Source organism: Prunus dulcis, chromosome 1, assembly GCF_902201215.1.
Source record: "Prunus dulcis chromosome 1, ALMONDv2, whole genome shotgun sequence".
Classification (NCBI taxonomy): Eukaryota; Viridiplantae; Streptophyta; class Magnoliopsida; order Rosales; family Rosaceae; genus Prunus; species Prunus dulcis.
Window position 1 is genome coordinate 10,019,989 of NC_047650.1, and position 26,807 is coordinate 10,046,795.

A 26,807-nucleotide genomic window follows, 5' to 3' on the forward strand; every position below is an offset into this window, starting at 1 on the left:
GTGATTTTATATTGATTTTATATAAAAGAGTTTTTATAAACGAGTTTATTTGACTAAATTCCTTATTTGATCTTAAGTAAGCTTTATTGTGTTTCCGAGCATGATTAATACAGAAATAGTTCTATAAGTTGTGTGCTGCTTACTTTTACACATGCTTTTGAGGCTTATGAAGAAATAGCAGCACAACTTGAGATTTCAGTTGTTATTCAGATTTTTCTAAAGGATTTTATTTTAAAACCACCTCGTACCCATTAATTTTTGGTGATTACCCAGAGTTGGACCGATGTCTACGGACATCCAGTCCGATTTCAGTTTATGTCAGTGCACTTGACTTTGCCTCACGAGTTTCGGGGACGCTCGGACCGTGAGTGCCAGGATTTGCGGCTCGGCAGACTTGGTGTCCCGAGACCTGCCAGGATTGCGGCTCGGCTGACTCTGTGTCCCCGAGACCTGCCAGGATTGCGGATCAGGCTGACTACGGTCCCCTGCATCCTGCCAGAGCGACTCGAGCTGACTTGGTGTCATCGAGGAATCTGCCGGCGGGACAGGCTGATCATAGTCCCCTGATTTCGCCAGTTTGCGGCTCGGGTAGCCTGCGTGACGCCCGAGACCTGCCAGGGAATTGACGGATAAGACAGGGGTACAATTAGGTGGTAATTTTAAAGAATTTTAAGCTCTTTTATACAGTTATGACTTTCAGCTATTTTATACTAGCTTCTCTGATTTTTCAGGCATTGATACATTTATATAGTTTTGTTCAGTTATACAAGGTTTGAGTACAGTACTTTTACACAAGTTTGGTTTCAGTGTTTTATACAAGCTTTGATTTCAGTGCTTTTGAATAAAATTTATCGAGCTTGAATATGATTTATATTGAATGCTTTGAGTTTAGTATGCTTTAAATGAAGAGTACGTATTCAGCTTATTTAACGATTTTTATAGTGGGGGTTATTATGATTGTTTAACTGTTTTCAAGAATTCTCATGTTTGGTCCACTCACATCTTTAAACTGTTTTCGCCGCCAGGCTGTAGAAGTACGCGGGATCCACCACCGGGCCAATTATAGCTTCCGCACCAAGGTAGAGTTTGTAGAAAATATTTGAAAACTTGAAAACTTTAAAGTATGCTCTAATATCTAGTATTAGTGGAAAACTGGAGATGAGATCTGTTACTTGAGATGTTCTGGCTGTTGGGATGGATTTACTGATTGTTTAGCAGGTGGAAAATTTTGGGATTGGTCAAAATACAGGGGAGACTCTGCCGAAATTTCGGCAGAAGTCTAAGGGCATTTTAAAGAAAATTTGAAACAAGAAGGATAAAAAGGTCTTTTGTGCCCGACATTCGCCAGGTGTCGGACACGCACAGGACTTGGCTCGAATTCCAAAGCGAAAATTGGGTCGGGTCCTGTCAGTGTGTGTGTTTGAAAAACCCTCATCTCTATATAATTTAGATTTGTTAAATTCAGAAAGACAGGCCAATGGCCCACTACTAGCAACACCGATATTATTCCCAACTTAACAATTTACAAAGCATAGTAGGTGTGGTGTTTTATAACAAAAGACCTCGATATTATTAGGAATTGAACCACTTATTATAAGTTGTAATTTATTTAGTCAAGTTTTCTATGTGAGACTTTATATTCTTCAACACGCCTCCTCACGTGGGACCACCATACAATGGGCCACACATTGAACCAAGTCTATATTAGAGTAAATCATTCAAACTCAACATGTGAACACCACGTATTGGGTAAGGGGTATTGGTAAACATTCAAGCCCAACATGTGAACACTGCATATTGGGTAAGGGTAAATGCCTAATTCAGGGCCAGTCAATCAACCCGCTCTCCATGATAAGATTTCAGATAAACGGACCCTTGGTCCACTACTAGCAATATCGATATTGTCCCCATCTTAACCACTTATTTAGTAGGTGTGGGGTTTTATACAAAAGGTCTCGATGTTATTAGAAGTGGAACCATTTATTATATGAGACTTTCTATTTTGTTAAGTTTCCGATGTGGGATTGTGTATTCTTCAACACTCATCCTCACGTGGGACTACTTTGATGACGTGGAAGTCCACATCATCAAAAAATGGGTCCCACTTTTGACACGTTAGTATTTAACCGACTCACTAACGGTTTAGGTAACGGAGGGAGGCAATTTGTAGAATTTCCGGGAGTTTGAGTATGTACTCATAAATGTCTCTAAAATTAGATATGAACTTAAAAATAACCCTATAATTTAGGAAATTTTATGTAGTTTTTCCTAAAAAAATCAACAACAAAAAAAGTTCTCCTGCATAGATTTGGATGTATTGAAAACCCTGAAGGTAAACTAGATCCCCACGAGAACCCGACCCACTTGTTTGTTACTTGGACAATCTTCTAGGGTTGTTTCTCTTTAAACTGCCAGGCCTTCAATCAGGCCCATTTTTTTACAACCAGGAGATTATCGACTTCTAGGGTTTGCTCTAACGTACGCCGCGACCAATAGCGCTCACACTTCAACACGCTCTTCTCGTGCCACCCGTTGATTCCGTGCGCCTCCTACGCACGAAAGCAAACCAAACCCGCGCAAATGACGGGCCCAAGTCAAGCCCATTCTAGCCGGTATCAATCCAACGGCTCAGAACGAACGTGTGCGCTCGATAACCTCGTGCATCCACACAGCGCACGATAGCTCATCTCTGCCTAAATGGTTATCGTTCTCCCTTGGATGCGCTCTATTCTCCCCTCGCTTGCCTCCCCGCCACTTTCTTTCTTTTCACTGACGCTCTTTAATTTTCAGTTAGTTATTGACCGTTAGATACACATTTCGGGTATATAAATTTATGAGTATTGATTTTTGAATTAAAATAAGTTATAATTTCATGTAGGAATGCATCTCATGTTCATCCATGCGATTTTGTTTCTCTGTTGGTGGCTTGATTTTTAATGGGTAAGGTATGATTTTTCTTTGTTCTGTTTGATTCAGGTGGGTTGGAGATATGATTTGGATGTTGAGGAGGTTGAAGATGAGCAGGTTTTATTTGTGTGATGAATTTATTTTGAAGAAACCCATATGAGATTCTTGAGAGAGTTGTTGAAGAAATCCAAATGAGTTGGAGATCATAGCTCCAAGTAAGTTTTATTTGTTTTGTTGACCAAATTTATTCTAAATGAATGTTTTAATCTATCTAGGTCATGCTACTTTGGCTATTAGGTGTTACATTATTGGATTGGCACCTTAATTTGGTTTAGGGTTTAAGGTTGTATATGTTTATGCTATCATATTTAAGTTTTACCCCTTTGCTTCTGGTATGTTATTTGAAATCTATACTGCCATATTGAGCTCTCCACTGCTGCATTTTTCTTGGCTGCCTAATCACCTCTAAGACTGATATTATTGAACAACTTGGCCAAACAACAAATAAATGAAGAAAGAAAAGTTGAAGGAGTTACAGCAGACCAGTGACGTGTGTGTGGTCATGATTAAGGTGGTTTAAGGAAGCCATCGAAGTATCATCCTCTTTTCACAATGCTTTTTAATATCTGTTTGTGTCCACCAGCATTGCAATCTGCCTATTATATCACCTACATCCTTGAGAGTAGAAGAATTTTAGTTAGCATGTCTTTGGTTTTTTCTCGCAATATTCTTAGATTACACCTTTCCCTTCTGTTAAGAAATTGAAGTTTTTTGTGTAGGTTTATAACTGTAGTTTTATTCATCTATTGCTAAAGGATGTCAGAAGGAACAAGTCTAGGGATGGAGGATTTATCCCAAGATGATATTGGCACTATAGAGGAAACAGCTGAAGACACGATCTTGTCACGACAGACTTCTGTGAATCTTGTTCCCTTTGTTGGACAAAGATTTGTTTCTCAAGAAGCTGCATACGAATTCTACTGCAGTTTTGCGAAACAATGTGGCTTTTCAATTAGGCGTCATCGTACTCGAGGCAAGGATGGTGTTGGTCGGGGAGTGACAAGAAGAGATTTCACTTGTCATCGTGGTGGATATCCACAGATGAAGCCATCTGAAGATGGAAAGATGCAGAGAAATCGCAAATCATCACGCTGTGGTTGTCAAGCATACATGCGGATTGTTAAGCGGGCAGACTTTGATGTCCCTGAATGGCGTGTTACAGGCTTTAGCAACATCCATAACCACGAACTATTGAAATCCAATGAAGTCCGTCTCCTTCCTGCTTACTGTTCCATATCTACTGATGACAAGAGTCGGATTTGCATGTTTGCAAAAGCTGGGATGTCAGTGCGGCAAATGTTAAGATTGATGGAACTGGAGAAAGGTGTTAAACTAGGGTGCTTACCATTTACAGAGATAGACGTGAGAAACCTACTTCAGTCTTTTAGAAATGTTGATAGAGATAATGATGCAATTGATCTTATAGCAATGTGCAAAAGGATGAAAGATGAAAACCCTAATTTCAAGTATGAATTTAAAATAGATGGTCATAACAGGCTGGAGCATATTGCATGGTCTTATGCTTCATCTGTTCAGTTGTACGAGGCATTTGGAGACACAACGGTTTTTGACACAACCCATCGTTTGGATGCCTATGATATGCTGCTAGGAATTTGGCTTGGAGTGGATAATCATGGAATGACTTGTTTCTTTGGCTGTGTGCTTCTGCGGGATGAGAATATTCAGTCTTTTTCCTGGGCATTGAAGGTAAGCAGCTTATTGGCATATTCCTGATGGAACTTAGCACCATATTTTTTGGGCACATTTGAGCCTCGATAATCTTAGGTTTGCATCTTAATTTAGCATTGAGGCACAACATGAAAACTTATGCTTGGCATCTGCTTCTGAATCTGAATTTTACTTTAGATCAGGGAGCCAAATAATACGTAGAGGTTTATAAAACAAATAATAAAAATGTTTTTAAAAAAAATTAGAAAACAGAGAGATTCTTTCAGGATTTACTCTAAAGTTTTTATTCCCATTAATTTGGTGATATGGGGACCATGATGAGGTTTAATTTTATAACAGAGCTTTCTATTCTGTGGCCTTGACCGAGGGTTTGGTTGGGTGGTTTGGTCTTAGTTCAAGGTTTACTAAGCGGAATTTTTTTCTCATATCTTTAAAGTTGGTGGTTATTTTTATTCTCTTCTTACTGAGTTTGGTTTTTTTATAGTCTCTATTTGTTCCTAATACCTATGATGTTTAAACAGACATTTTTGGGGTTCATGAAAGGAAAGGCTCCACAGACAATGTTAACTGACCATAACATGTGGCTGAAAGAGGCTATTGCTGTTGACATGCCCCAATCAAAGCATGCCTTTTGTATATGGCACATCGTCGCAAAGTTCTCAGATTGGTTTTCTGTACTTCTTGGATCTCGATATGATGATTGGAAAGCTGAGTTTCACCGGCTGTTTAATCTGGACTTCGTGGAAGACTTTGAAGATAGATGGAGGGAAATGGTGAACGAATTTGGACTGCATACAAATAAGCATGTAATCAGCTTATATGCGCTGCGGAATTTTTGGGCTTTAGCATATTTGAGGCATTACTTTTTTGCAGAAATGATGAGTACAAGTCAGGCAGAATCAATTAATGCTTTTATCCAACGTTTTTTGAGTGCACAGTCCCAACTAGATCATTTTGTAGAGCAAGTGCGTAACCTTCTTCTTTTATGTTATTTTTCCTATTTTGGCCTCTGGTTCGCTTCTAAACTACTTAACCTTGTCTTTGTTTCTTGTTCAGCCTTTGGTTCTTATGTTAAATAAACATGCCTACCCTTTTAAACTTCCTTTTGCAGGTAGCTGATATTGTTGATTATAATGATCGGGTTGGGGCAAAGCAAAAGATGCAAAGGAAAATGCAGAGAGTGTGCCTTAAAACGGGTTCGCCAATTGAATCACATGCTGCTTCTGTTCTTACCCCTTATGCCTTCGGAAAACTTCAAGAGGAACTTGTATTGGCTCCACAGTATGCATCTCTTCTGGTAGATGAAGGTTGTTTCCAGGTCAGACACCATACTGAGGAAGATGGAGGGTGCAAAGTGGTTTGGATTCCTTGTCAAGGCCACATTAGCTGTAGCTGCTATCAGTTCGAGTTCTCCGGCATCCTTTGTAGGCACGTTCTTCGTGTCCTGTCAACTAATAATTGCTTTCATATTCCAGACCAGTATCTACCCACCCGTTGGTGCGGTGTCAGTTCATCTTCCACTAACACCTTTGAGACTGCTACTACTATGAAAGACAATTCTGAGAAGATTCACTTATTGGAGTCCTTGGCTTCAACACTTGTTACGGAGTCAGTTGAAACAGAGGATCGCCTTGATGCTGCTTGCGAGCAAATTGGAATGGCATTATCACGCATTAAAGACCTTCCTAGGACAACACATAATGCGATCGACATTGTGTATAATTGTCCATCTGAATCACTGATTCTACAAGATGTGGAAGAGGCTGATGGAATTATTCGCTTTACAGTAGGAAATTCTCATGAATCTGTTACTTTAGGAAAGCTTAAAGAAAGAAGGCCAAGAGATATAGTTGAAATTAGTAGAAAGCGACGGCATTGTTCAGGGCCTTGCTGTCTGAGTGTCCAATAGTGGGAGGTGAGATTTTGAATGGATCCACTAGTGTACTTGTAAAGGTTTGGAAATAGTAGTAGATGTAGCAAGGAATAGCAGTACATTGTTTTTTCAACGTTTTTGTTTTGTCAATATTTCAATGTATTCCGACGTGCACTTTTGTGCCTTCCACATTCAGTTATACTGAAATGAAAAAGACAAAGTTCCCTCATAAAGCAAAGATGAGCAAAGATCTGACCTAGATTCAAGCAAAAGAAAGAAATAAATGTATACCCGGCGAAAAACTAATTCTGAGGTTAGGGTGAGAGTCGTAACCGGGAAATAGCTAAAAATTCTCAAGTTAGGGCATGACAAATGTCCTCATCAAATTATTACACATGGAATATGTTTCTATTTTAAATATTTTTTTCATCTGTCTTCCATGTTAAGAAAAGAAATCAAAGATGCACCAAGGCAGTCCCCTGTCCTTGTTATTGCCTACTAATGTAGCATAAGCTGGAAAAGCTTGCAGCATCATCAAGAGAGCAATTAAAGAGAGCTTCCTTTGTTTTGTGGGGGTGTAAATAAGAAAAAAATGCTTCATTTTTTTAACTAAGGCCAACTTGGCCAATAACAGAAAAGAAAAGGCATGTGTGATTTTTATTCTTCACCGCCAGTAGTATTATATATGATAAAACCAGATCATCAAATATAATGCACACCAATATCCAATGTTCTTCCCCGGTCTATAATTCATCTCTAGTGATTTGTTCTTTACTGGTAGCACTTTTGGCCCTTTTTTAGGACCCACCCCACAAATGAGCTTTGATGCTTTTTTTCTTCTTTTCTTTTTATTTTTATTTTTATTTTATTTTTATATTTTAGTATAAGCTATTGGGGGAGGGATTTTGCACAAATATTTGTTGGGTGCCTGGGGGTTTCGAATCTCTGCCCACATGAATGCCGGTGGAAGGAGAGAAACTCTCATGCAATGGGAATAACACTTTTTGCTATCCCAGCCAATAATGCAATGACACATAGAATAACTTTTCCACGTATCATTGTGTTATTGGCCCGAAATAGCAAAACAGTGCTATCCTCGTTATAGGTAAAAAAAATTTGACGTGGAAGAGCTCCACCATACCCCACTGACCTTTGATGCCTTTCTTTGTCAACATTTGAATGCTAAAAGCCAAAGAATTTCAAAGCTTATGAGGAATAATTAGTGACCGTCCATCTAATCATGTTTGGTCTATCTGGAAGCAATTAAGGACATAATTATAGGATTAGCTGGCTGGTGTTTAATCTATGGGGAAGATCCAAAAGCAGCTTTACATATATTGTTCCCTTCGGTGAAAAACCATGCACTGTAAAGGTTTCTTTGGTGTCTTAAGAAATGAAACAAAATTATTATATGGCTAAGAACAAGATGATCCAAACAAAAGCTCATTTTCGTTTTCTTTTCTGAAAAAGAAGATATGCAGTTAATGCATGCAACATATGTCTAGCGCGTACTGAGACTGACTTGGCAACTTTTGATCATTCTGTGCTTTTCAAGCTTTTGGTTACTGAATGATGTGGCTGATTATGCACTGTTAGATGTTAGATATGAATGCCGTAAGATTAATTGTGGAACAATTGAAAATGCTTTGCCACATCAGTAGTTGAAGTACGAACAAATGAGCAGAATGCCCTCCTAGCGAAGTCTTATAAGAATCTTGAGCCTTTTAAGCAACCTTTGCTCCAAGCAATTCAGCAATCCCCTCCTCCCTCTCTTTTTTCAAGTCCCTATTTCTCTTCTTCTTGACCTGCATGAATAATCCTAGCCGTTTTCTACTCCAAAATGGCAAAGAGAATGGCAGTCACACACGCAGACCTTGCACCAAGTCGTCCCGACACAGGCTTTGGTAGCAAAACAGGTGCTTTTCTCACGCTCTTGACCATTCTCTGTGGCCTGTTCTGCTTCATTCTATGCCTAATTGCTGAAGTCACTCGTTCTAAGGTACTAGGAAACATGTTTTTGTCACAACAATTTCTTTACGAAACATTAATATTACCAAAACAAAAGGAAATTAATCTAAGTTTTGTGGTTTGATGATTTCATAGGTCACATGGCAGATCAGCAGTGATGAAGGGGATGAGGGAGGAAAATCCCAATGTGTATATAGCGGCAGTGGGAAATCGCCGCTGTTATGTGCAGCCAGTGCATTTTTGGGGCTGGCAATCATCATGGTGGTGGAACATGCATACATGTTGATTGCAATTAGCAACTCCCCTCCATCAGTCTTGGTTATTTGGGAGCCTGATCATTCTGGTCCTGCCAAGAGTTTGAAATGGCAAGCTGCCTTCTTCTTTGTTGCAACTTGGTATGCCAATCAATTTTAGTCAGTCCTCCATATTTTGATTTCAAGCAAATTGTAGCCATATTCTCTCAACTATTACCATTATCCGGCTCTCACTTTAGTCCCGGACTTTTTGAATTCTATAGAACTCCAAGTGAGAATCGGGTAATAGTTCAGGGACCGTAACTACAATTTACTCTATTGATTTTGGATCATGTCAAAGATCAATTGAATTGCATCAAGACATTAATTCAAACTCACAAACACTCATTTGGGTTGTGTTGATTAGGGTTTCCTTTGCTGTTGGGGAGATCTTGTTGTTGATTGGGCTAAGTGTGGAGTCAGGGCACTTGAGAAAATGGTCAAGACCAAGACCCAGCTGCCTCGTTCTCAGAGAAGGTGTGTTCTCTGCAGCTGGAGTGTTTGCCTTGACCACTGTGTTGCTTGCTGCTGGATTATACTTGACTGCATTGCGGGCACAAAGAATCTCCCTGCACCAAGAAACCGTCCGGCGAGAAATCGTTGAGGCCTCCATACTCTATGCATCTCCACCAACCTCACCTCAGATCTCAACCATTCCTAGAGAAAACCCCATTTTCAGAGAAACACACAACATTGATCACCAGCCTCCAGCCGCTCTTAGCAAACATTTGAATTTATAGAGCAGAAAGATTGTTTGTGCTTCTAGCTAAGCTCAATGCACAAGTTCCATCTTTTGCATGTAAATTATATACACAAATGTGAACATATAAATGATAATATAGTTTTGCCAGTCATTTGTCATTTAAAAGCCTTCCCATTTTTAGCAGCTTGATAATCAATCCACTTTCATCTAAGATTTCTCAACTCAAGTAAATGTAGGTTACGCCAGTTGGTCAAACTTGTATTTCCACCGCCTTACACTCAAGTTCAATCCTCCTACTCCGTCCAAAAAAAAAAAAGTATCAATACACTACAGGGCACTGCCTTTGTATTGTATGGTTCCTGATTATATTACATAAATTAATGGCCAGTGTTGTCAATGAAACTGATTTAAACCCAATTCATATTTAATCATGTTTGATTGTGATCGGATCAAATTTTGTTCATTTGGATAAATTTGATGACTCTCCGGCCAAGCATGAAGTCACATGATCCACAATAATAATGCCCCTACAAATGGTACCGTTTGATGTCACAAATTTCAAATCTACTCCAAAAAAAATAATAATAATGCATGAAATTACTATATTTCCTTATCTTTAACATTTATAATTCAAATTTTAAATAATTTTCATATCCAATCTAACCCACACTCTCAATTAAAATTACTAGCCTCTCTACATGCGCCTTTTTAAAAAAAAGATTTATATTTATTTTAGAATTAAAAAAGATAATGGATAGTTATGTTCCATAAAAATAGGATCCATTATCTAATTTTTCTTTTAATTTTAATTTTTTTTAAATGTAAAAAATATAAATTTACCATATTATCCTCATTTAATTAATAATTTTAATTCTTAATATTTGCATTAACCAAGGACATTTTCTGGTATTTTGAATGTTTTACCATTATCTGCTTTTTGCTTTACATATACTAGCCTCTCCGCATGCGCTTTCGCGTGTGCGAGAGGCTCTTTTTTTTATTCTTTATTTTTTAATAAATTTATTTTAGAATTAAAAAAGATAATGGGTAGTTGTGTTCCATAAAAATAGGATTCATTATCTGATTTTTCTTTTAATTTTAATTTTTTTAAATATAAAAAAGTGTGAATTTACCATATTATCCTCATTTAATTAATAATTTCAATTCTTAATGTTTGCATTAACTAAAGGCAATTTCTGGCATTTTGAATGTTTCACCATTCTCTGCCTTTTGCTTTATATATATAGATTAATTGATGATTGATGATAATGCGTGAAATTACTATATTTCCTTATCTTTAACATTTATAATTCAAATTTTAAATCATTTTCATATCCAATCTAACCCACACTCTCAATTATAGATATTTCACTCGACCCAGTGAAATATGTTGTCCCTTTTTATATTTAAAAAATGATAATTTTCTTTTCTTTTTTAGATAAAAGGCCAAAAGATAATTACAAGTAAAAAGAACCTTTCTATTTTTTGGACAAAAAAAAGTCTTTCTTGCTAAAAAAAAGCGCCTAATAATAAACAGTAACCCACGGTTATTATAATTCCCAATTTCGACTAAAAAATAAATAAATCCCAAAAAACTTCAGCGAAAAAAAAAATCCCAAAAAAGAAAAAGAAAATCAAAATCAAAAACCCCCAATTGTGTGCATATACAAACCCTCCCTCTCAGTTCCTCTCTCTCTCTCTCTCTCTCTCTCTGTGTGGAATACTCAGAAAAGTCCATTTCTTAGGGTTTTTAACTGCTCTCCTTCTCCGTCTACGACCGGTTGGTCCCAATCAGAGCACGATCAGATTTTTGGGTTGTTCCCAGTGAGACGCAGTCAAAGCATACGACATGTCGCTGAGGCCGAGCGCCAGGACCGAGGTCCGCCGGAACCGGTACAAAGTGGCGGTGGACGCAGAGGAAGGTCGTCGTAGGAGAGAGGACAACATGGTGGAGATCCGAAAAAGCAAGCGCGAAGAGAGTTTGCTGAAGAAGCGTCGCGAAGGCCTCCAATCCCAGCAATTCGCACCCGCTCTTCAGCCCTCAAATGTCGAGAAGAAGGTAACGATCTTCATCTGGCTCTGGTTTTTTATTTATTTAATCGCCGATCTCTTTGTTTGTGGCTTTGAGTGGATCCGATTTTTGACATTTAGGGTTTTGAACAATAGGGTTAGGGTATTGTTTTTACTTTTTCACATTTATGTGGGTTTGGATTTGATTGCAGTTGGAGAGTCTGCCTTCGATGGTTTCTGGGGTTTGGTCTGACAACAATAATTTGCAACTGGAGGCCACTACACAGTTTCGAAAGCTGCTTTCTATTGGTACTTAACATGATTAGGCTGTCTTTGAGTGCTTCTTTCGCGTCTCTTTTTAATTTTCAGTTTCTGTTGTAGAAGGGTGTTGCTAATTATAATCAAAACTTTAAATTTGTAGAACGAAGCCCTCCAATTGAGGAAGTCATTCAATCTGGGGTGGTTCCACGCTTTGTTGAGTTCCTCATGAGGGAGGATTTCCCACAACTTCAGGTTCGAATTCGTTTCTGTGTTGCATTGGTGTTGTGCTTGCTTATGTTTTTGTTAAATTGTTTTGTTGATTTGTTTAATTTTGTCTAGTTTGAGGCTGCTTGGGCTCTTACAAACATAGCGTCAGGAACCTCAGAGAACACCAAGGTGGTGATCGAACATGGGGCAGTCCCAATATTCGTAAAGCTTCTTGCTTCTCCAAGTGATGATGTTAGGGAGCAGGTATATGTTAATACTTTTTTACCCTGTTTGTTTGTTAATGTATAGATTGTATTGTTTTGACAGAATTACCACATAGATTGCACTAAACACTTTATGAAAATACATTTTGAAATCGTAGGCTGTGTGGGCATTGGGAAATGTTGCTGGTGATTCCCCTAGATGCCGTGATCTTGTCCTTGGCAACGGAGCTTTGATGCCATTGCTGGCTCAGTTGAATGAGCATGCAAAGCTTTCGATGCTGAGAAATGCAACATGGACACTGTCTAACTTTTGCAGGGGCAAGCCACAGCCTCCATTTGACCAGGTTTGCTTCTTGTACTGACCACTGTTCATATTTTAAGCAAAGTTCTTTGATTATTGCTCTGGTATGTTATTAACTTTGGAGTCTCATTATTAGGTGAGGCCAGCACTTCCAGCGCTTGAGCGTTTAGTTCATTCCAATGATGAAGAAGTCTTGACAGATGCCTGCTGGGCACTGTCGTATCTCTCCGATGGTACGAATGACAAAATTCAAGCCGTGATTGAGGCAGGCGTCTGCACCCGACTTGTACAGCTCCTCTTGTGAGTGTTGCATTTTATTTATCTGTCTAATTGCTTCTGTTTTATTCACCAATGATATTGATGTTTAAAACTTCTTTTTGTTGCTTCAGGCATCCATCTCCTTCGGTTCTCATTCCTGCACTTCGTACTGTTGGTAATATTGTGACAGGAGATGATCTTCAGACTCAGGTATATCAGCATCTTTATTTGTTGCGTTTTTGTTTACTTGTTTTAGGCTTCAACAAATATAATTAGAAAGAAATCCCTTTGTGGCATGAGCATCATGTGATCTCATATTTGCTTTCAGTTTGTGACTGATTTTTTGTATGATCATGATGAGTAATCCTTTCTTTCAGTGTATTATCAACAATGGTGCACTCCCATGCCTTCTGAGTCTATTGACTCATAATCATAAAAAGAGCATCAAGAAAGAAGCATGCTGGACAATCTCAAATATTACAGCTGGAAACAGGGAACAGATACAGGTAATCATGGTGAATTAGGCGATTGTATTAATTAGGCCATGGGTTTTTTTTACGCTATTTATGGAATGCTGTCAGAATATTCTTGTTTATCAAGGTTTTGTGCATGTTGCAATGGATCTCTCCTTGGAATATTGGGGGTTTCTGAGTTATATGGCATTCTGTCATTTGTTCAGGGTTTCATGTTTGGTGGGTTCAAAGTATCAACTGTCCTAAGTTCATATAATGACATTGTCGCATCTAACATTGAGACTGATTGTTTTTCTTGTATGAAAACTTGCACTACAAATGTTGGGGGGAAATCCCGTTATTAGTATTTAACTAAATATGAGTTCTCATTTTATTCACTAACTTTAATTAAATGACTAGCACCTTTTAACATGATGCATATATGCAGAGGTTGGTGTTTTTATTAGCATGTCCTGTAGAAGATCCAATGTTCACTTACTAATTTGAAAATAATGCAGTCTGTAATTGACGCTAGTTTGATTGGCCCTCTGGTCAATTTGCTCCAAAATGCTGAGTTTGACATAAAGAAAGAAGCTGCATGGGCAATCTCAAATGCTACTTCTGGCGGCACTCCTGAGCAAATCAAGTTTGTGATTTTTTAATATTTTATTCTGGCTGTCTTAGTTCTCTACTTATTGTGGATATCTTATCAAGTTCACCTTTTCTTTATGGGTGTCAGGTACCTTGTTGGCGAAGGCTGTATAAAACCATTGTGCGATCTTCTTGTATGCCCTGATCCAAGAATTGTCACCGTCTGTTTAGAAGGTTTGGAGAACATTCTGAAAGTTGGGGAAGCTGAAAAGAATGCTGGTAACACTGGAGAAGTTAACTTGTATGCCCAATTGATTGATGATGCTGAGGGCCTAGAAAAGATTGAAAATCTACAGAGTCATGACAACACTGAGATCTATGAGAAGGCAGTTAAAATTCTTGAGACATATTGGGTGGAGGAAGATGATGAGACATTACCATCAGGAGATGGTTCCCAGCCAGGCTTCCACTTTGGAGGGAACGAACTTCAAGTTCCATCTGGTGGATTCAACTTTAGCTGAAGGTGAGGTTCATGTGGTTGGGCACATGAAGATTAATGGTAACCCGATATGCAGCAAACTTAGGAAGTATTTTGTTTCCCTATTAGTTACTGTTTTTGGTTTTCTGAAATTGCAGGAGCATTTACTTGAATGCAACAGAAGTTCCTGGTGATTTTGTTGGGTCAAGTTGGGGTCAAGTTGGGGTCAAGTTGGGGTCAAGTTGAAGTGGGTCGGGGCATCCCGTGTGTCTGGTTTCAGTCTGGTCTGGTGTCCATTGTGATCAGAGGTGCCAAGGTGGGTCAGTGTATTCTAATATGACCAAATAAGAAGAGATGGGTGGGTTCAATTGTGGCACATGAAGTTTGGTCGGCAGGGATCATTATCACTGCCTCGTACCATGAAATACTATGGAAGTGTCCTAGAGGCTCTTTGTTGCATCGAAGGCCCTTAAATGAATGTGCTGGTGAGGGTTTCTTGAATGCAGCATGGAGTTCGATTTTTTTTTCTTTCTATAATTTGGAGTCATAGTTTGTACGGGTATTTTTCTAAAGAGTCGGGATTTGTTTTGCCTTGTGGAGTGAATATAGATTTTATGAACGTTCATTTTCTGGTGTATTGCAAGGAAAAGATTAGTGTTTTGGTAATTACCTTGTGATTATTGTATTATATTTTTTTTAGTACGAATTTCTTTCATCCGTGGAGTGCTGTTAAAAGTTTAAGCTGAAGTTGAAATCTTGGATTTATTGTAAACAAAAGCAGAAATGGGTCATGGATGATTCATTAAATTTCAGTTTAATTCAACAAGGATGATTCATTAAATTTCAGTTTAATTCAACCAGGATGATTCATTAGTGGCAATTATATTGTGGCCATCCCTTAGAAACACTATTAATTATCAAATCATATAGACAATAAAGCTAATTATTTTTTAGTGAAATTAGCTAAAATAGCTCTTTTTCACAACTTCTATTATAAGTGGCCCTCTTGTATTAATGAGACACTATAGGAACAACAAAGAGGAACTATAGAGACAATAAAGAGACGCTATATAAGGCAGGGGTTAGGATTATTATCACAAAACGTCCTTAAGATTTATGAAACTATCAGATTGCATCCTTAATTTTTTTTTTTTTTTTTTTGTCATTCGTGGTCCTTAAGATTAGTATGCATGATCACAAATGGTCCATGCCGTTAGATTCTGTAAAAAAATCCGTTAGTTTGCTAACGTGGCATATATGTATATCACAAAACATCCTTGAGGTTCACACACCTATCACAAATGGTCCTTATGAAATTTTTTTAATTTTTTTTAATTTAAAATTCATAAATTTTTTGTTTTCTTTTTAAAATTTTATGAATTATAATTATTTTAAATATATATTAAATTTTAAATACATGTGACACTATATTATTGTAGTTGTGGGCTCTATATATGCCACATCAACAAATTAAAGAAGTTTTTTAAAAATAATTTAAAATTCATAAAATTTAAAAATGAAAAAAACTAAAGGTTTAGGGTTCATAAATGGTCCTTAAGATTAAATCCTTCTATAAATGGTTTTTTCATTTATAAATAATTTTAAAAAGACAACCAAAATTTTATGAATTTTAAATTAAAAAATAAAAAAAATTTGTAGGGACCATTTGTGATAAGTGTGTAAACCTCAGGGATGTTTTGTGATATATATGTATGCCACGTCAGCAAACTAACAGAGTTTTTGACAGAACCTAACGGTAGGAATCATTTGTGATTGCACATACTAACCTTGAGGACCATAAGTGACACAAAAAAATATTAAGGATTCAATCTGATAGTTTCGTAAACCTTAGGGACGTTTTGTGATAATAAGCCGCATGGTTTAATATAGAATAAAAGCTTAATGTCACAAAACATCCCTAAGGTTTACAAAACTATCAAATTGCATTCTTAATGTTTTTTTTTGTGTGTCATTCATGGTCCTCAAGGTTAGTATGTGTGATCACAAATGGTCCCTGCTGTTAGGTTCCATCAAAAACTCTGTTAGTTTGCTGATGTGACATATATATCTCAAAACATCCCTGAGGTTCACACACCTATCACAAATGGTCCTTGTGAAATTTTTTTTTTTCATTTAAAATTCATAAAATTTTGGTTTTTTTTTTAAATTTTATGAATTTTAAATTATTTAAAAATATATATTGTATTTTAAATACACATTACACTATTTTATTAGAGATGTGGGCTCCACATATATGCCACATCAAAAAACTAATGGAGTGTTTTAAAAATAATTTAAGATTCATAAAATTTAAAAATGAAAAAAATCAAGAGTTTAGGGTTCATAAATGGTCATCAAGGTTAAAATCCTTTTATAAATGGTTTTTTAATTTTTTTAATTTTATGAATTTTAAATTATTTTAAAAAGAAACTTTGATGTGGCATATATGTGGAGCCCACATCTTCAAAAATATAGTGTCAAGTGTATTTAAAATACAATATATATTTTTAAATAATTTAAATAATAATAAAACCAAATTTTTATGAATTCTAAATGAAAAAATAAAAATAAAAATTGCAGGGACCATTTGTGATAAGTGCGTGAACCTCAAGGATATTTTGTGATATATATATATATATATATGCCACGTCAGCAAACTAACGGAGTTTTTGACGGAACCTAACAACATGGATCATTTGTGATCACACGTACTAACTTTGAGGACCATGAATGACAAAAAAAAAAAAAAAAAATGCAATATGATAGTTTCTTAAACCTTAGAGATGTTTTATGATATTAAGCCTAGGATAAAAGTTGTGGATGAATATGAATTATTAATATAATAAAAGTCGTGGAGAGGAGCTATTTTAGCACAAACCCCTATTTTTTAGCTCTCACTTCTCACCTTTCCAAAGTGTGTTTTTTGGGGCATTCTTCTTGGGAGAGTTCCTCTTGCTTGACTATAATTTAATTATTTTTTTCAAATTAGTTGCAACATATTTTTATCAATGGATCACACTTTTCGAGCTTACCAACATGAGGTTGAGCACATGTGGTTGTGGTTTGAATAGGGCCCAAGCTCATCAACAAACAATTGAACGAAAGCATGATTTGGCCGGAACTTCTATAATGAGGATTTGGCCGGAGCTTCTATAATGAGAGTTCAATTCAGTCGTTCAATACAATTGATCGGATGACTATTAAGGACTCCCTCTAACAGTTCAATTCCTAAGTTTTTATTTTTTGAGAAGTATCTGATAGGATGCTAAGGGTGTTTTAGTCTTTTGTATTAGCAATTAATTGACTATATTAGAAGTTTAGTTAGTATTGTAAATGGGGTTGAATTGTATTGTGTTTTGAGTAATAAAAATAATATATTCTCTCTGTATATTTGGGTTAAGGTCGAACGGGGTTCTAACAGTATCCACGCAAATAATCACTCAAATGGAAAACTATGGAACTAGTTGATTATTATCACCATCATTTAGTGTCCCCAGGCTCTAGCTCTCTCTCTCTCTCTCTCTCTCTCTCTCTGAATGACCTCCAGAAAAAAAGTTGATAACTTGATTAGTGATGAGATTGGGCCATTCAACCAATGTTGTTTTAGTCCTTTGGACTGTACTGGACCCTCCAGAAGTCTCTCGAGTAGCCTGGGGGTTCCTACTTGAGAATGAGGTTAAAATCTTATATAGGACTTTTGACTGTGTGACATTACCAAAACGAAAATGGAAAGTGAAAGAAGGTTAATCAGATAACCTGGTCTGGTCCTGGATAAAAACATAAAAATAGTATGTACACTTGTTTGTAAATTGTAGATATCAAGACAGACAGATCATAAAACTCAAAGGGCACCATCGATTTCCACAAAAAAACAATTTCAGACAGACCAGGAAAACGATGTTTGACATTTTTTTGACCAGCAAAACGATATTTGCAGCGATTTTTTTTCTTCCTTTTTTATCTTATTTTAATTATGTTTTTGTACACATGTGAATGGGATGTGCCCCTTTTCAGTGCACGCCCAGAGAGAGAGAGAGAGAGAAACCGCAGGCTTCTCTCAAAGGTAAAAGAAAAATCCATGATATGAACATCATTGAAATCTGAAAATAGAGCTAGCAGGCGGCAGCAGCAGCAGCAGCCATGCTAATTCCCTGATATATCCAATATCTTAAATATTTATGCATTATTATTTTTGATGGGCACGCACGGTTAAAATAAAAACAGTAACAAAAGGGTGAAAGTTGAAAAGTTGAAAATCGAAAACAAAAGAATCTGTGGTCTGTGTCTGTGTCTGTGGTCCATGGTTTGATTGGCTGGCCTCAGCCTGGATGGAACACAAACAAAATCGCCCCATGAGCTCTCGTTTTCCTTTACTATCATATCTCATACGTTTTTGTCTCTTGTTTGTTTCCTTCCGATCTACAGATACATGCAGACCTAAGCGGCTGAGGTTTAAAAGGCCTGTAAACCCTATAACCCTCTCTCTCTCTCTCTCTCTCTCTCTCTCTCTCTCTCTCTCTCTCTCTCTTGCATTTTTTGTAGCCTTTTGTTTGTAGCTTAATGTTGTGGACGTGGAACTTTTGGGTGATTTGATTATATATTTGTATGTTTATGAGATGAGATTAGGATTAGTAAGAGGATGATGGATAAGCTAATCCTTGAGATCGTGGCTTTTTTGGGAGCTACTTGGGTAATTGAGTGCCACTAGCCGCCTTTTGTGTACTTGTGATCTGTATGTTTCTACTAGATTTATCTATCCAACCCCAAAAACAAAACAAAACAAAAACATATCTTTTCTTTTCTTCTCATTATCTGCCATGTTGGATTTGTATATTGGTGCTCTGTAAATTCCTCTTTCAAGTTTTGTGATTTAAATTATGTAATAATTTTATCATTGTTCTTTTTCTTAACTGACAAAAATAATTCTTAATGTGACGAATTCTTAGCTTTACAACATCAGTTTATTCTTTTGTTCAATTGCGCATGTATATTAATGGAGGCTATATAGAATAAATATGAACTTTTGCATATGTGGCGTCAATGTAAGCAAAAAGTCGCCTCATCAAGTAGAGAATAAGTGCCCTATAGAAAAGTAATAGTTAATTTTATAATTTGATAGACTAAGAGCCAATGATGTAACTCAATTTCCTCCCTAAAATCTAGAGTTCATAAGACTTTTCCCTTATAAATATATTTGCTTACCAAAGAAATTAAATAATTTGACTCTTTTTTTTTCGTATGCCAAGGTTAGGAAGGGAGAGAAAATTTTATCACACGCTATCAAAATGTTATAAAAGTTCAAATTTGAGATCATTATTATGCACTACGCAAGTAAATTCCTTTTTTAACTGGGCTAGACCCCATTAGAAGAAATTTTTTTTTTTTTTTTTGGTTGAGAAAAAGCGATAATAGTTTTATTAGATCAACTTAAAAAGTACAAAGAGAGCCATCCCAGTAGTAGTTCGACATACATGGATAAAATTTTTCATTGACTTGAGCTAGCTGAAAAGTTGAAAAGATTTGGAGAGAATAAATCGCAATGATAACTTGTCTAAAATCCTATCTTAATTGTCTAAGATCAAGTCAATTACAGTAAGAACAAAACTAACGGCTAACCCAATCTAATTAAGTGAGGTAACCAGTTGAAATTTAAAATTTTGGTTTTTTCTTTTTACATTCCATCAAAAGACTATGAATTGAATATTCAATTCACTTAACTCAAGTGTATAAATGGAAGCTACGGTAATAGGATCCCACCGAAATAAATTGGAATCTGAGGTGGAAAAAAAACAAACAGAAATAGAAATTTCAATGTGGATTTTTGCCACTCTGGTTTTTTGCCGCCAATGCAAAACATGTAGAGTTGAGCCCCAAAAAGCCCAAAAGGGGTTTCAGGGTTTGACCTATCAAACGGTGGACGGTGCAGAAGCAAAGCATCAAATCTCTGACTCATAGTGTTAAGCTTGCACAAGCACCCACATCATCCGTTCGTTCATTCATTCATTCCTGTCTTTCTCTTTCTTCTCCCATACCCCAATTGCTTTCCCATGAATTTTTGTCACTCAGATATGGCGCCCTTTTTGTTCATTTCACCAACCTTTTGGCGGGTTGGTTCTGTTGGATCAAAATGGCAGGATGTGTTTTTAAAGCCACCGGGGGCATTTTGGTCATTTCAAAACACCCGGGCTAGGGTTTCGCGTCTCTTTTATATAATGAGGCAATTTTTAGATCTGCTGCGGCTGGTGCTTGTGTGTCGGTTCGATTCTTCTTCATTTTTGCTTCACTGCGCAGTACTCTCTCGAACACACACTCAGAGAGACACTCTCTCTTCTTCTCTATCCGCATGTCGGTTTAGTTTCGTGTCTAGCCTCATCATACCAATCACCACAGAGCTCCATTGCTTTCGTTAACCACAGCCTCCCTGTTTTTTCTCTCTCTTTTTTCTCTGGGGCTTATTGGGTTCTGGTTAGGAAAGCTATAGCTCTCTTTGATCTTATCCTCTGATTTGTGTCTAATCTCCTCCTTCAATCTTTGGCACAACCCTCTGATCGATCTGTTTTTCTCAGATCGTTCTGTTTTCGAACAACTAGTGTTTCCTGAGTCACCTCAGACTCCTACTTCAGCTGAAACAAATTGGTCTAATCGGTGAAGACCCAGTTTGGTATTTCATTCGTTCTCATCTGGGTTCGTCTTAGATCTTCAAGATAGCAGATAGAAAATGTTGGATCCAAGCGATAAAGTGAGTAATTTGATCCAGAGCTTTCATTCGATCTCTTTTCTTATTTTGATCCAAATAGCTGCTGATCGGATCGGTTTTTGTTCTTGTGTTGCAGGGATCAGAGTCCGAGGAGATGAACATCAAAACCCCAGATGTGGGTTCATCCGAAGAAGGCCATAAGAAGACCTGTGCCGACTGCGGAACCTCCAAAACTCCTTTATGGAGGGGAGGCCCAGCAGGACCTAAGGTCATTTTAGCTCCCAAAAACCCTAATTTATTAATCAAAATTTCTCATTCGGGTTTGATCTGATTTCTGATTTGTGTCTTCTTATGTTTCACAGTCGCTATGCAATGCGTGCGGGATCAGAAGCAGGAAGAAGAGAAGGGCCATTCTGGGCTTGAACAAAGAAAACCCCAATGATAAAAAGGGCAAGAGAAACAAGCAGCTAGGCGATGGTTTGAAGCAGAGGCTATTGGCTCTGGGAAGAGAGGTTTTGATGCAGAGATCGACGGTGGAGAGGCAGAGGAGGAAGCTAGGGGAAGAAGAACAAGCGGCTGTGCTACTGATGGCTCTTTCATATGGCTCTGTCTATGCTTAGTCTCTCCATCATTAGAATAATTAGTATAAATAATATGATTAAGATATAGTTCTTAGGAGAATGGCAATTCTAACCTCTATTTTTCAGTGTAACTTCCCCCCTATCATCTGTCTCTTTCGTTAGTGAAATTTACTTTGTTCGTTATTTTTGGTAGCTGCCCCTTTTGAAGCCTCGTGTACTAAGTACTAATTTTGGGCTTTTGGAGAGAGATTGAGCAGTGTAAGATTTTGGAGATCTTGTTCTATTTTTGCTGACATGAAATTCCTACTACTAGTATTCATTTTGGGTCTTGCGTTTCTTCTCTCGTTTTGTGTCCAATAAATTTTTTTTTTCTGTTTATGGCCCATCATCAAATACCAACCCTCCCACGCAGAAAAGGAGAAAAAGGAAGTTCCCAGTACTGGCCGAGAATATTTTCATTCAATTTTCTTTTTTGTTCTGTTTGGCACCTGAGAAAATCCGTCTTCCGTCTGATCTCATTGAGGATGAAATCTTGAGTTGCAACTCTCCAAGTCTATGGTGTGTGCATAGAGGGAAATTCAAAAGGAGTCGAATATTTGAGCGGGTGTTTTGACTTTCTAGAAAGATAAAAGGGAAAGAGAGAAATATTGTGTTCAAATCTAATTAATCTTGTCAACGAGTGTAAAAAGAGTAGGTTTTGTGTTCAAATCTAATTAATCTGTTTTCACGCAGAAAAAGTGGAATTACAGCCATGCATTCTTTTTCAGATTTCATCATCATTATAATTATAATTGTTGGTGAACAATTCCCTAGCCTTAATTTAATTTCATAGGTAGGAGGACAGGAAATCGAAGGCTTCCCTTTTCCCATTCTACCCAAAAGGCGATGCACATCATGTTCTTTTTCACTGTCTGGGAGTTTCCAGCTCTTCCAGTCTAAACATCATGATTTCTAAGTAGCTTCTTGTCAGCCGTGTTCTGGTACATTTTGAGCCACCTTACAAGCCTAGCTACCTCTAAGCACTAGCAATGGCTGGCTCTGTCAAAACCAGGCAGAAGAAAAATTAACTTCACTCATATTAATGCTATCCCCGTTATATACAAGCCTTTTTGCATATTGCGGATGAAATGCGAGTCAAAGCAACTGTTCCCTCATGTTGTACAATTTGTAAGTGGAGACCATGAATATATGCAGAATGCTTAAAGATGGTATCAATTATTTTTGGTGCAAATGCATAAAGATTTTGCATGTGTATGCTTGTTTTATCTTTGAAAAGATTTCTCCCACCAAGTTGACCAGCATTCTATGTTTCCTTGTTTTGTGACTTGTGTCATTGATATAGAAGATTCAAACCTAAGAAAGAATTGGTATAATATGTTTAAAGTTGGAACCCCATTTTGTAGTTGGCACCTTTAAAGCTAAGCACTATAGGGATAGGCACTATTTTTCCACCTTTTTTTGTGAACATTATTATTTTACGACTACTTTGCTACATGGTGCATGGTTGTTGAATGCTCAAACTTCAATTTAATTATTGTTTTGTGCCGGCTTGATGTTAGAATGTCAAGTATCTAATTCGAAATTAATTAGCAATAAGTGAAGAAGTTCAAGATTACTTGAACTACTAACTAATACAAGGTTTTCATTTTCGATAGGGCTTGTTACAATTCGATATCTGAGTCTTGTCTTAGATTTACTAACATGACATATGAATCGATATCATAAGCACTGGACAATGAACTACCTAGTGGTTCATTGAGACCAATGATTCAGTGTGGTTTTGGCAGTAGGAATGCCCACCCCAGATTGAATGACTTGAAACATAGCATGTTCATGTCATGACATATTTCGCAGAACAAAATTTATATACTATGTATGATGTCTTTATCTTAAAAGCAACCTCATCCCTTTGGACGCCTCCCTTAAAATGAAAATGCACTCTCAATCCATAATGAAGGCCTTATTTAAGGTCCGTCGGGTTCTATCTTTTAACCATTAAATTAAATTAACCGATTTAATCTGACGGTGAATTAATTTGATCAAATGGTAGATAGGGCCTCCTAAGGCCCTCACTATAGAATTTCACATTTAAGTTTCAACTATATAGGTTGGTCCAGGACAGGTCCATGATAAACCAATGACTTAGATATAGCCCAACATCATCCCAAGAGATCGATTGGCCGAAGCTCAATTTTTTGGGTGGATAAGTTGTGTGTGATGGAGAGAGAGAGAGGGTATTAATTTTATCACTTTACACACCGTTATGTTTGCAACATCATCTAGTTTCATTCTTTCGTTAAATTGGCCGTGTAGTCAATTGTTAAATGCTGATGTGTCTACCGTTGGAACCCACCTACTAACCAAACAGTTCCTAAAAATTTATATAAAATAACATAATTTTTTTTTTAACTTAAAAAATAACAGCCCTTCCCTGTTCACCCCCCTCACCCTGCACCAACTCCAGCCCTCATCCCTCTCTCTCTCTGGCATCGGCTCAGCGGCGAAACACCAAAACCTAATTCCAATAAGAACCAGTCTCGATCTGGCGTGCAAAAGAACATGGGCCCCAAAGCCGTCACTTCAGACCAGCAACCGTTGCAGACCGTCGAGCTCGAAAATGGAGGAGGCAAAAGTTGCGGCGTACTACGACTAGTTCACTCGGTGCGGCGAAGGGGCCGCCAGATTCAAGCAAGGCCTGGGCTTCTCTTCTGCAAGCACAGATTAGGAAAACCCCATTGCGCGCGGTTCAGCGCTACCTTATTCTTCGTCTTCCTTCCTCAGCAAGTTCGTTAAGGCCTCTAGCCCAAAAAAGGAGTCGGAGCTCCAAAAGCAAGCCCAAATCGAGTGGGATAGAGAGAGAGAGAGAGGGATGGGGGTTGGGGTTGGTACGGGGCGAGAGGGGGTGATCACGGTGCGAGATTGTACATGAACTTTTTTGTGGATGGGATTGTACTTGAGGAGCAATGGGCTCTTGTTATTCAGATCTTCTTCCACAAACTCAAAGGGGATGCCTTTTGTTTTCAAGGCCAGTTCCACTCTCTTTGTGTAAAGGCTAAGCCACGATCCATGCAGGGTCACCTAGTTTCCTCCTGCCATCTCTCTTTCACACACTTTTTCAGTTTTGGATTGGATGTTGGAGTCAAATGTTACTGTGGCTTTTTATAGAGTTCCGCCGCCGCAAAGAGAGAGAGAGAGAGAGAGAGAGAGAGAGAGAGAGAGAGAGAGGGATGGGGGCTGGGGGCTGGGGTTGGTGCGCGGCGAGAGCGGGTGAACATAGGGCACTGGGTTTGTTGGCCTGGGGAGAGGTTGAGATTTTTTAAGTTTTTTTTTTTTAATTTATGTTATTTTATCATTTTATATAAATTTTTTTAGAAATTGGTTGGTTAATAGGTAGGTCTCACAGTAGATACATAAGTATTTAACGATTGACCACACAGTTAATTTAATAGAATAATAAAATTACCGATGTTACAAATATAAGTGTATAAATTGATAAATTGATACCCTATAGTCTATGTTGAGAATTACCCCAAATTTACAGGATATCTTTTGTCGTTATTCTTTTTTTAATTATTTTTTTATGCGGTTAATCTCATTCATTGATGGTTGAATTTTTTTTTAATTTTTTTTTATACAAGTGTTAATAAAAACTTCTTTAAATTAATATAATTTATTAGAGAGGATATTCAAATTTGACTGCAAAGAAGAGAGACACACTATCCTAATCCACGTATGCAGACACAGTTAATTAAAGTACTGATTCAACACAAGTTTAAACTTGGGTCTTTAATCTCAGACTAATTAACTGTTTAAGCTCTAAATCATCATTGTATACCTTATCAGTTAACTTTAAACATAGATTCATTTGTGGTTGATGACCTTTGTCATTTGATTATTTTGTTTTTGTTTTTGTTTTTGTTTTTGGGGTCAAAAGCCATTTGATTGTTTAATGCGGGACTCGAATATCGATGCAGAGAGAGTGTAGCAATCTCTATCTTGCAGTGTGTGAGTGCTTGTGCTTAGGATGCCATGCCAACTTGGGTGGACCCCCCCCTCAACCCATTACAATAATACGTGCCCTCCAGCTAATTGTTCCCGCACCCTCTTCAATTCAATCTACACTACTCCTAGACACCCACGCACACCCTTTGCTTTTTGTTATTACTTGTCTTTTAACTACAAAATGAGCCAGCACCCCAACTTTGCTGACTGCCTGCAAATCACACATTTCTGTATTATATCAATCTCTTCTTTTCCCTTTTCAATCAAATTATAATTATAATAATAGACGAGTGCAACTCTTAAACGACTCAAAGATTTTTCCATTCAAATAGTTAAGAGCAGTTATTCATACATTCGAGCATTTATAATCAAAGATTTTTAATTAAACCAAGCATTGTTCAAGCGGCAGCTACGGATGAGACGATATATAGCGATACTATCATTTTCATTTATAAAATAATAAAAATATGGCTAAAGCGAAGGGAAAGTTTAAGGCAGCATGGTCGGTGGATCTAACGATTTAGCGTTGAATTTTGATATCTGAAACGAAAACCCTTCCTGTTGATGCTTTCATATTCCTGTTATTGTTATAAAGAAGGCAAACCATGATGCAACCTTTTGCACATGGAACTAAGAAAAGGTAGGACTATCTATGGATGGTGGCATGGTGCACCACTTTCGTAAAAAAGAAAGCACTGTGGAAATTGATCTATCTAGTATCTCCCCCAAAGTGGAGTTTTTTTAGCCTTTTCTATTCCTTTCTGTAGAGAAATAGGTGTCTCCTCCTCCTCCTCCTCCTCCTCATATTTTGATTGATTCAGCATCAGCACCCTGTTAAAAGAAAAAACAAGCACACATACTGTTTGGCAGTGGCATAGTTGTTGTTAGCTCAAGAATACTAAATTGAGAAACTTGTGTCAGAAAATCAGCATCTTCCATATCTTTTCCATACTATTCTAAGGACTTAAAATTGGCCTCTAATATTTTTTTAAACTACGGAGAGGGTAATTCAAATTCGATTGCAAAATAGAAACAAGAAAATGCATGATTTAGTTTGGAAGTTGTAAAAGGTCGTCATCCCAATTTTGACCAATAAATGCATCATTTCATGCAAAGCTAAAGCCATCAGTAAAACATGGCATGATGGCATCTTTTATCATAAAAATAATATATTATATATTAGCTAAGCTAGCGGGTATGGTGCTTTGCTTGCATAATAAACAGTCAGATCCACAAGTGCGTTATACTGGCG

The 26,807-nt window shown here is 37.4% G+C and overlaps 4 protein-coding genes across 7 annotated transcripts; all 4 read left to right on the forward strand.

The window, feature by feature from the left end:
* The first annotated feature begins 2,450 nt into the window (after window positions 1-2,450).
* Window positions 2,451-6,762, forward strand: LOC117616011 (protein FAR1-RELATED SEQUENCE 11-like). 3 transcript variants are annotated; one of them, XM_034345208.1, is made up of 5 exons: window positions 2,451-2,821; window positions 2,977-3,122; window positions 3,687-4,674; window positions 5,178-5,621; window positions 5,768-6,762. In XM_034345208.1, exons 3-5 carry the CDS (start codon window positions 3,724-3,726, stop codon window positions 6,563-6,565), a joined length of 2,193 nt encoding a protein of 730 aa, XP_034201099.1. In that variant the 5' UTR covers window positions 2,451-2,821; window positions 2,977-3,122; window positions 3,687-3,723; the 3' UTR covers window positions 6,566-6,762. The 3 variants fall into 3 exon arrangements, with proteins under 3 accessions (XP_034201099.1, XP_034201100.1, XP_034201101.1); XM_034345209.1 differs by having other exon boundaries at window positions 3,723-4,674; XM_034345210.1 differs by having other exon boundaries at window positions 2,451-2,700.
* Window positions 6,763-8,295: 1,533 nt separating this feature from the next.
* Window positions 8,296-9,666, forward strand: LOC117615482. 2 transcript variants are annotated; one of them, XM_034344563.1, is made up of 3 exons: window positions 8,296-8,528; window positions 8,633-8,892; window positions 9,158-9,666. In XM_034344563.1, exons 1-3 carry the CDS (start codon window positions 8,370-8,372, stop codon window positions 9,528-9,530), a joined length of 792 nt encoding a protein of 263 aa, XP_034200454.1. In that variant the 5' UTR covers window positions 8,296-8,369; the 3' UTR covers window positions 9,531-9,666. The 2 variants fall into 2 exon arrangements, with proteins under 2 accessions (XP_034200454.1, XP_034200455.1); XM_034344564.1 differs by having other exon boundaries at window positions 8,645-8,892.
* A 1,484-nt stretch (window positions 9,667-11,150) lies between these two features.
* Window positions 11,151-14,993, forward strand: LOC117630963 (importin subunit alpha-2). The gene is made up of 11 exons (XM_034363850.1): window positions 11,151-11,552; window positions 11,716-11,812; window positions 11,925-12,016; window positions 12,104-12,235; window positions 12,354-12,539; window positions 12,633-12,796; window positions 12,886-12,964; window positions 13,132-13,260; window positions 13,725-13,852; window positions 13,946-14,320; window positions 14,434-14,993. The coding sequence occupies exons 1-10, from the start codon at window positions 11,343-11,345 to the stop codon at window positions 14,316-14,318; spliced, it is 1,590 nt and encodes a 529-aa protein (XP_034219741.1). The 5' UTR covers window positions 11,151-11,342; the 3' UTR covers window positions 14,319-14,320; window positions 14,434-14,993.
* Window positions 14,994-20,327: 5,334 nt separating this feature from the next.
* LOC117614019 (GATA transcription factor 15-like) lies at window positions 20,328-21,881 on the forward strand. Its single transcript, XM_034342688.1, has 3 exons — window positions 20,328-21,014; window positions 21,109-21,240; window positions 21,335-21,881. Exons 1-3 carry the CDS (start codon window positions 20,994-20,996, stop codon window positions 21,590-21,592), a joined length of 411 nt encoding a protein of 136 aa, XP_034198579.1. The 5' UTR covers window positions 20,328-20,993; the 3' UTR covers window positions 21,593-21,881.
* The last annotated feature ends 4,926 nt before the right edge of the window (window positions 21,882-26,807 follow it).

Bases quoted from the DNA above. Each gene is read 5' to 3' on its own strand.
- LOC117616011 (XM_034345208.1), top strand. From the start codon at position 3,724: ATGTCAGAAGGAACAAGTCTAGGGATGGAGGATTTATCCCAAGATGAT. The intron at 4,675-5,177 runs GTAAGCAGCTTA...ATGTTTAAACAG, and splicing joins CTTTTTCCTGGGCATTGAAG to ACATTTTTGGGGTTCATGAA. The intron at 5,622-5,767 runs GTGCGTAACCTT...TTCCTTTTGCAG, and splicing joins TAGATCATTTTGTAGAGCAA to GTAGCTGATATTGTTGATTA.
- LOC117615482 (XM_034344563.1), top strand. From the start codon at position 8,370: ATGGCAAAGAGAATGGCAGTCACACACGCAGACCTTGCACCAAGTCGT. The intron at 8,529-8,632 runs GTACTAGGAAAC...ATGATTTCATAG, and splicing joins CTGAAGTCACTCGTTCTAAG to GTCACATGGCAGATCAGCAG. The intron at 8,893-9,157 runs GTATGCCAATCA...TGTGTTGATTAG, and splicing joins TTCTTCTTTGTTGCAACTTG to GGTTTCCTTTGCTGTTGGGG.
- LOC117614019 (XM_034342688.1), top strand. From the start codon at position 20,994: ATGTTGGATCCAAGCGATAAA. The intron at 21,015-21,108 runs GTGAGTAATTTG...CTTGTGTTGCAG, and splicing joins TGTTGGATCCAAGCGATAAA to GGATCAGAGTCCGAGGAGAT. The intron at 21,241-21,334 runs GTCATTTTAGCT...TATGTTTCACAG, and splicing joins GAGGCCCAGCAGGACCTAAG to TCGCTATGCAATGCGTGCGG.
- LOC117630963 (XM_034363850.1), top strand. From the start codon at position 11,343: ATGTCGCTGAGGCCGAGCGCCAGGACCGAGGTCCGCCGGAACCGGTAC. The intron at 12,797-12,885 runs GTGAGTGTTGCA...TTGTTGCTTCAG, and splicing joins CGACTTGTACAGCTCCTCTT to GCATCCATCTCCTTCGGTTC. The intron at 13,261-13,724 runs GTAATCATGGTG...AAAATAATGCAG, and splicing joins GAAACAGGGAACAGATACAG to TCTGTAATTGACGCTAGTTT.